The sequence below is a fragment of the Electrona antarctica genome, assembly GCF_951216825.1.
Source record: "Electrona antarctica genome assembly, chromosome: 18".
Lineage (NCBI taxonomy): Eukaryota > Metazoa > Chordata > Actinopteri > Myctophiformes > Myctophidae > Electrona > Electrona antarctica.
In genome coordinates, this window is record NC_136799.1 from 22626521 (window position 1) to 22635579 (window position 9059).

At 45.4% G+C, this 9059-nt stretch overlaps 1 protein-coding gene across 1 annotated transcript; it reads left to right on the plus strand.

Annotated features, from left to right (window-relative positions):
* Positions 1–1757: 1757 nt before the first annotated feature.
* On the plus strand, positions 1758–7057 carry zfp36l1a (zinc finger protein 36, C3H type-like 1a). Its single transcript, XM_079528421.1, has 2 exons — positions 1758–2058; positions 3395–7057. The coding sequence occupies exons 1-2, from the start codon at positions 2008–2010 to the stop codon at positions 4484–4486; spliced, it is 1143 nt and encodes a 380-aa protein (XP_079384547.1). The 5' UTR covers positions 1758–2007; the 3' UTR covers positions 4487–7057.
* Positions 7058–9059: the final 2002 nt, after the last annotated feature.

Genomic DNA, 9059 nt, shown 5'->3' on the forward strand with positions numbered 1-9059 from the left:
AACAGGACAGGACATGTAAATGATGGGCGGTTGGCTGTCAAAGTGGCAGCGTTGACTTTACTTAACAGCCGCAGATGAAGTTCACCATCATTTGGCTGGTGGCTGTGTTTTAACTCCCCACCCTGGTGGTTTGTCTGGCTGTAATAAGCCAAGTTCGTGCAGCTGTAGCACTTTGTGCAGGCCTACTTTTGAATATCTCCACAATAACTCATGTCACTCCTGACTACCAGGCTCCCTTCGCGAGCGAGCGCAGACTGCGCAGTACCGGCTCTGTTTTGTCTCTCTCTTCCTCGGCTGAATTCAGTAATTCGGCTTCAAAACAACCTCCCTCGCCTCTCTGCCTCAACAACTTCCAGAGTGAGACAAAGCTCTCCACCCCCTGCATGGCTCCTGGTATAGGCAAAGAAGAGGAAGGGGAAAGGGAATGTTTTGGCGCCCCTCTCTATCTCTCTCCACCTCCCTCCCCGCATCTCCCCAGGGCAGTGCTGTGTAGTAATAAACGTCCCCCATAAATCTCCCCCTCACGCCATCCCCTCCTCCAACCCCTTTTAACAGCTTCTTTTCTTCTCCACAACCATGCTTTCTTTTTCTTCTTCTCCTTCTATTGCAACCCAACCCTGACATTGACTCTGCACATGGCCGATGGCTGCTCTGTCATGGATTCAGAGGGGAGGAGTGCAACAACAGACCACAATGGATTTGTATAGGTTTCACTTCTCTGCCCAGTTCTTTTATACATACAGGCCTCATTGTGACTGCCTGTGGTTGAAATCTGGTGAGATCACTGCGGTGTCAGGTATACCCTGGGCCTACGCAGTACCTGATGGAATGAGAATGCAGTGCACATGTGCATACATATTCAGCTGGTTTGTATTCAGGGAGCAAACTTACATGCTCTTGAGGGATAAGGCCGGGGTATAGTGTAAACAGGGATAAGGCCGGGGTATAGTGTAAACAGCCCTGGCTTAAAAAAGGAAAAAGTAAACCGGTTGGAGAGAGAAAAAAAATCAATGGGGAAATAACTGTGGTCGGGCAAGGGTTAACAAGCACTGGCTGCCTGAATCCACCGGAAAGTCCCACAAGTGACGTTACAGTCCAGCAATTAAGAGTAAATTAATTACAGAGTAGTGGATGGTAGCTGGAAGCCTGGGGATAGAGTATAGTAAAGCCTCACAGTAAACAACACCAGACTGTCTAAATAGAAGCAACCTCCAGAAAAGACAAGAAAAACGTTATAGGTAGCGGTATTATGAAACATGAATGAATCATCAACTTTTGACAAAGACAGTCTAGAGTTGAGGTATTAAAAGTAGGCTATGCTTCTATTTATTATTTACAAGTAGTATGCGTGGAAGTGTGGACAGTACTTAGGTGTACCACCATTATATTAATCTTTATTAATGCACAGAATTGAATGCAATTCTGTGATTGTATTTGAGCAATAATACTTTATCTAAAACTTATTGTGATCAGCAGAGGCACTGACTGCAGTGAGTTTGCCCAACTTACTTTGCCGCCTACATGGTGTTGAAGAAAATAGCAGATCTACAAGCCCAATAATACACTATGAGCTTGTAAATCAGCAATTTTCGGCAATCACCACCGTCGTACGACTAAGTATAAATCGGAATGTGGCGAAAAGAACTGAGCTCTCCTCATTGTTCTGTGGCACCGCGTTCAGAATCAGATTGAATTAAAAAGGCTAGAGCTGTTTTGCATGCATCCCGCGTGCAACACTGTAGTCATCTCTCAAACAAACTGGCAACCAATGCAAGTTTAGTGTCCCCGAAGGAGAAAAAAAAGTTTGCTCAAAGAACGCCCAGTTGCAGAAGCTCCTCCTGCCGCGGATTATAAAGCAAATGTTCGGGGCTGGTGCAGGGCAGAGGGGGTGTTCTGATCTGCAGGGTCAAAATCAGAACAAACACACGGACCTGCGCAACTTTGTCTCCCAACTCATTTTTTTTTTTTTTTTTAACACCGTGTGATTAGATTTTCGTCGCTGCAAAGATGTCCACAGCCGTGGCGTCGCCTTTCTTCGACTTCGAAGTAATGAACAAGGTAGTTAGAAAACTTTTCTTCTCCGCATCACTGCTTCCAACCACACTAGTTAGCCTGTGTGCTAGCAGCTCGCTAGCAGGCTGCTGCTGCTGCTGTAGTGGAATGATGGTTGCATGCTCCGGGCCCTGTCTCGCTGTCTGTGCGTGCTGAGGCGCGCCTTGGATTTGTTTTGATTACGTTCCCTAGTTTCTCTCTGAATTTTATTTGGTGACATTTGTTGTTTTGATGTCTGTAGCGTTGTGGACTAGAGTTGGGAAGTTGGCGGAATGGTGAAATTGCTAAACAACTTGCTGCATGTGTGCCCCTGCCACATCAAATTTAGGGATTTGTGGCTGTCACTGTCATTTTGGCACATTGATTGTGGTTGTGAGTCGTGACTTTGATAGTAATAACTGTATCGTTACGTGAATTAATTAGCTTTAAGTTAAAACACTTTGCGTTCCCTTTACACTAATTATTGTATTCGTTGAGACACTAATAGTCACAAAACAGACTCGTGCCAGCATTGAAGGCAACCCTCTAATGGATTCGCACTTGAATCAGATTTAAGAGTAATGTGCAATTCATATTCCAAGAGGATTGCTTCAATGATGGATGGTATTCTCGACTCGAGTTTGGTGGTAAACAAGTATTATTGTGCAAAACCTTTTTGATCAGCATAACTACCGACCACGAGACAGAGTTGTTCATTAGTTAAAGTTACTGCCACATGCTCATTTGGTTTGTGGACATTTGATCATTAGTTAAAGTTACTGCCACATGCTCATTTGGTTTGGACATTTGATCATTAGTTAAAGTTACTGCCACATGCTCATTTGGTTTGTGGACATTTGATAAAAGAGGAATGCATTCATTTCCTATCACAAATGGGTTATTCAATTAAGTATAGGATTGCAGTCTATTAGCGTCATAAAAGTCATTTTGAGTATTAGCTAACCCACCCACCAGCTTGGAGGTGTATTGAAATCGCACTCTGTACTATACATTGTAATTCTGTAGGATGCCTTGCTAATGCACTTTCATTATGTTGGAATGATGGCAGCTTCTTTGTAACCACTACCAGCCGTGCTGCACTGAGCTTCCCTGCTCCATTTACTAAGCAGGCATGCATTCCACACTAGGGCAACTTGCCAAACCAGCTGCTGTTCTATAGGCCTGTATCCGCTCGTGTATTTAGAGCCAAAAAGAACATGGTCATGCAAAAGGAACCTATGGATGTTTCTCTTTTCCTATCCCCAACCCGCCATCCCTTGATGAAAACTGGATTCTCATTGCTTGCCATTTGAATAGATCACATTGCTTTCCCCAACTAATAATGTGTTTCTTCTCTCTGCAGAACAAATTGCTCAACTACAACAACAACAACAACCTGGGCGCCCCCCATCCCATGTCTGTCCCTTGCACTGGCACCAGTGTGTCCATCTCCAGCCCCACCGGAGCCCTGCTGGACAGGAAGGCGGTGGGGACTCCCTCGGTGGGAGGGGTGTACCAGCGACGGCACTCGGTCAGCAGTACAAAGTTCAACCAGAACCAATTCCTGAACACCTTGAAGGCTGCGGACCACTCTGCCCTCATCTCAGGGGTTGGCAACATTAGCAACAACAACAAGGAGAACCGGCTGCGAGATCGCTCCTTCTCTGAGACGGGTGAGCGGCTCTTACACAAGTGCCTGCAGGGGCCTGCCAGTCCCACCAGCACAGGCAGCGGCCAGAGCCAGGTGAACTCCAGCCGCTATAAGACTGAGTTGTGCAGGCCCTTCGAGGAGAACGGCGCCTGCAAGTATGGCGACAAATGCCAGTTTGCGCATGGCATCCATGAACTGCGAAGCCTGAGCCGCCATCCCAAATACAAAACGGAGCTGTGTCGCACCTTCCACACCATCGGCTTCTGCCCCTACGGGCCCCGCTGCCACTTCATCCACAACGCAGAGGAGCGCCGTGGACCCCCGCCGCCCTCCTCCCCTCTTTCCTCGTCCTCCTGCAACAAGATGGAGCGGCCCCGGCTGCAGCACAGCTACAGCTTCGCCGGTTTCTCCAGCTCGGGTGGCCTGAGGGACAGCCCCACCTCCGTAACCCCGCCACCCATGTTTTTCCCTGACGAGGTCCCTGAGTGGCCCAGCAGCAACCCTTTCACCTACTCCAGCCAGGAGCTGGCAAGCCTGTTCGGGCCCAGCCTCGGCGCCGGCCCAGCAGGCACGGAGCCTGGCACCCCAGCGCCCCCCTCGCCCACGAGCACCCCATACTTCTTCAGGCCCATGCTGCAGTCGCCTCAGATGTTCGAGTCTCCGTCCAGCCCGCCTGACTCTTTGTCAGACCAGGAGGGCTACCAGAGCAGCTCCGGAGGCAGTCTGAGTGGCTCCGAGTCCCCCACCCTGGATACCAACCGCCGCCTTCCTATCTTCAGCCGCCTCTCCATTTCCGACGACTAGACCGCACATGTCCACAGGCGCCTTTAAAGTCACGTGACACAAACAGAACGCGGCACTTCCCTCTACCTCTGACCCCCCCCCCCACTCCTCTCTCCTTCCCTTATGCAAGACACCGTAAGTTCCTAGATAATAGAGGATGTGTAGTCAATTAAGGGAACTCTTATCTAAATCACATTTTCACCCCCCGGTAATCATCGCGGCAAGTTTTAATAGAAGCCCCCCCCTCCCCCCCTCACCATGTGTCATAGTGCCAAAAAAGGAGAGGAAGTTGAACAATGAGAACGATGTGAGAGCATCATGTGACTGTTTTGCCAGGTGCCACTTGTTAATTTTTTTGTTTTCCTTTTTACTTGTTCTTGAATGTGTAGCAACACAAGTGGCCATGGAATAGGGAGTGCGTTGCACTAACCCCACCTCCCCTCCACCCCCTGATGATACCACTCCCCCCCCCCTCCCCCCCTCCCCTCCGAGCTAGCTAGAGGGTGCTCACTAATGTATCTGTAGATCCGCAGTTGTTGTTGTTTGTTTTTTTTACAGACTGAGCTAAGACAAAAGTAGAAAAAAAAGCAAAAAAACTAAAGCCCTGAAACGATATGAATAGTTGTAATGGAAAAAAGTAACAAAAACAGTGTCTGGGGGCGGTTTCTGCATGTGTTAAGGGTAAATGGACTACTGTTTGTTTTTTGGGTCCTTCTCGTTGCCCCCTGGTAACAATTCTTTTTCAAGCCCCATCTTATGTAATGTGGACTGAGGGAGTCTGCAGGAAGGACTTTGAACTGGAAGATGGTTATGCCCCATACCCCCTACCCCTCCTGAAATGTTCTCCTGTTGCTGGTCACTGGCTTTTTCAGTTTTTTGTTTTTGTTGGAGGGAGGTGGAAGGAAGTCTTGATATCTAACTGGTTATTAAACCTTTTTAAGACTCTGACTGGCTTCTCAGCCACGCCCCCCTCGTTAATGCCGATCCACAGACAGTGGGGAATTCCCAGCATTCTCATGGTGCAGTTGTACATCCTACAACTTAAGATAAGATCGGAATCTCCAAGCTATCCTTAACTTTACCTCCCCACCTCTCTCTCGTTAGAACTTGCTCTCTGGAGCACTGTACTCATTACATCCCTTTTATTTGCTTCGATAATTATTTTTTATTAATGTTATTATTATTATTATTGTTTGAAAAACTTTCCAGACAGAAGGTTTGCTTGTCACTGCTTATTTAACTTATCAAAAACATATTTATTGGTGATCATATGCATTTTTTTTTGTTAATTTTGTTTTGTATTTATCTGGATAATGAACAATAGAATATATTTTCTTTTATGTTAAATTATGATCTTCCATATTAATCTAAAGATTGTGAAGACGTTTTTTGTCAGTTTCCTTTTTTCACAGTTTAATATATTGTACTACGATGACTTTTTGTTTTGCAACTACACTTTGTCAAAATGAAACTTAATTTAAAGCAAAAAAAAGATGCAAAAAAAGATGTTTTGCGTTTTGATTATTTATTGTAGATTTTTGTTTTGTTTTGTTTCTCCCTTTCATTGGACTGCAATTACTTTCCCAAACAGATATGCTTGTATTCATTCCTAGGCTATCCTGTCCACAACCCTCACCAGCTAGACAGTAGCAGTGCCTATCTGTTATGACCTTTTTAATACAACCGCTTATTGTTTCACTTCGTTCAGATATCTCCTAACTCTGAAAAAGAAAGGTCTCTCTTTCTGTCAGCACTATGGTTCTGTTATCACAAGTAAAGAGTTGCTACATGTGATGAGTATCGCCATGATCACTACATCACTGGTTTAGGACGTTCTGAGTTCAAAGAGTGGTCTGTTTTTGTTTTTACCTCCTGTCAATAACATTCTTACATGGATACCCAAATTATTATTACAACAAGCAATAGCTGTGACCAAATGGGTTGAGGAAAGGATATTTTTCTTTGATTGGTTGTTTGATGCACTTGTTTGCCCCTGCCCCCCATACCTCCCTGAACCATTTGAAGTGCCTCTTCTGAATACATTCCAGGTAGCTAAGGCCTCGTCTGCCTTTTTTATATTATAATGGAGGACATTTTAAAGTCACATGTTCCACGTTGCCTCGTACGTTTTGTTTAACAGAGGTGAACTGATTTGACACAAAGAAAGTAAACTGTTGAATGTATTTTTCCAGCCATGTTTTTCTTTTCTTCACTACAGTAATTTCTGTGAGTTTATATTAAAAACAAACTCTTTTTGTAAGTATTGATTGCAGTTAAAATCAATAAACCCCATATTTTGGAAAATTCCATCAGTGTGAGTTAATATAGTTTGGAAGTGTGTGCCTGTGTATGTACTGTACACAGTAAAATCCTGGATACATTGATACACTAGTGCATGGAACCCCTGAATACACACATTCTCAGCACATGACACCTTTCCCATGCATCAAGTATGGATCAACACCCTTTACATTCCAATATAACATGATCCTCTCTATATAATTCTATATTGTGCCAGTTCTGTGTACTATAACCACATGTGTAGAAAAGTCAAATGTGTGTGGTGTCTTCTAATTACACGGTGTACTGATTTACAGACTCAATACTATTCACAACTTTAGGATGCCAATATTTCCAAAATGCAGTGCAGGTTCCACAGACAGATCCCAGACCAATATCTACACAGTGATATTAGTCTGGCCAGGCTAGGAAAGGGGTAACGGTAATCAATAAAATTAGTACAATATAACTAGCACAGCATCTGTAGTGGTTGGAGCAGGTGGTCTCCCTATTCGTCCTTTAGTGTCAGGTAGAGCGCCCTCTGGTTGACGAGCATTACTGCCTGAAGCTCATAAGTGCAACACGTTGCGTACGGGTGGACAGGCTTCCCTGTACGATCTGTAGCTATGGATAGCAAACCTGTGTGCAGTTTATTAATGGAATCAGCTAGTGCATGAATCAGCTCAAGCTAGCAATGTGCTAACTGGAGCTAAGCAGAGGCGAGCTGATCCACCATAGTGCATCCGCTTTGGCTGAACAAACAAAATGACCGATGTTGAGGGAGGGAAGCCAGGTGGGGAGCAACTCCTACAGGCACTATCCCATGAAGGGACATCCAGCGGCAATCGCCAGCGGGCGCTGGCTTGTCATCGGATAAGGCTAAGTCGTGTTCTAGATGACTGGCCCTGTTGGGGCAACAATGTAAAAATACAAGTAAAGTATAAAATAGTGCACATAATTATGTCCATAATGTCATACTAAGTTTCACTTAGGCACATGTATACTTAATGATGCATCTATGGCACATTCATCACTTCAAACATGAAGTGATGAATGTGCCATAATCACGTGCGTGTGTGTGTGTAGAAAACCCCCAGCGGTGCAAGCAAAGAGCACTATGGGAGTATCGGTGAGGTGGTAGGTGATTGGTGAGCCATGGAGAGACCTGTAGGGGTATTGACCTACAGATGATCCAACTCTTGATCAACTTGTGTGATTACACACAAAAAAGGCTCACTGAGGTCGTGAACCAGATCAATGACTCTGTATCATACTTTTATTCATCAGGAGTACACAAAAACATCTTTATAATGCTTTTAACAATCATCCTCCTTCAATGCGAAGGAGAACCAAGGTCGTGTCAAGGCAAGAACCGCAGTCACCAGTCCATGAATGGTATGATACCGTTATTATAAAGATGGGGTAAAGCGGTATTTGATTTCTGACTGCACACACAAACACAGAGACTGCACTCAGCACACACCGCTTCTGCTTCCACTCGATTTCAGAACACTTCCGTCTGTCCGTGTTTATATTCTCTCAGATTGCAAAGAGGAGCCAGAGCAGGAACTCCCTCCTGTCCATACATTGTGTGTGCTGACCCCAGTCAGTTGACCCGTGGAGGCCTCCTTGTTGCTCTATTTCAGAGCACTGGCTCTGATGGATTGTCTTGTTCCTGAGTCTCCCCACCCCCCTCCATCCTCTGAACAGGCTGGGAAACAAGGCCTCCCAGACTGCGTGCTATCCTGCTGAGGGCCTGCATTTACTTTAAGGCCCAAGCCCGGCCCAAAGACCTAAAGCGTGCCTTTGAGTAACACTGCATGCTGATAGGGTCACCCAGGGGACCCGCCCATCAAACATTGAGGTTTCCTGATACTGAGGATTTTGCTGTGTAGGTGTTCATGTCATAAAGAAAAATGAGCAGAGGTAAAAGGTGTGTAAAAGGTGAAAAGGTTGTGATGGCTACCCTTCATGTTTCAGCAAAGAGTTTGACTCTTCCTAGGAAAGGAAGGGTCAAGAGCCGTCAGCATGAGTTCCAAGATAAAGTCTCTGTTGCTAGTCTGGCTCACCCTACATCCAACTCCATTTTGATGTTTCTGAACCAGGTGAACACAGCTTGTGTGCATGCTCAGCCGCTCACTAAAACCATTCTTTCCGGCTGCAACCTATCAGAAGAAATAAAAGTGCATTGCAGCGTGCACAAGATGAAAGAGTGATGTTTCCTGTTTGTGCGTGTGGGTCATATAGAGGTATCTTAAATGTGTACCAGGAAGTGGGTTTCTTAAACCTCCGAAGGCATATTTATCTGAGGGAT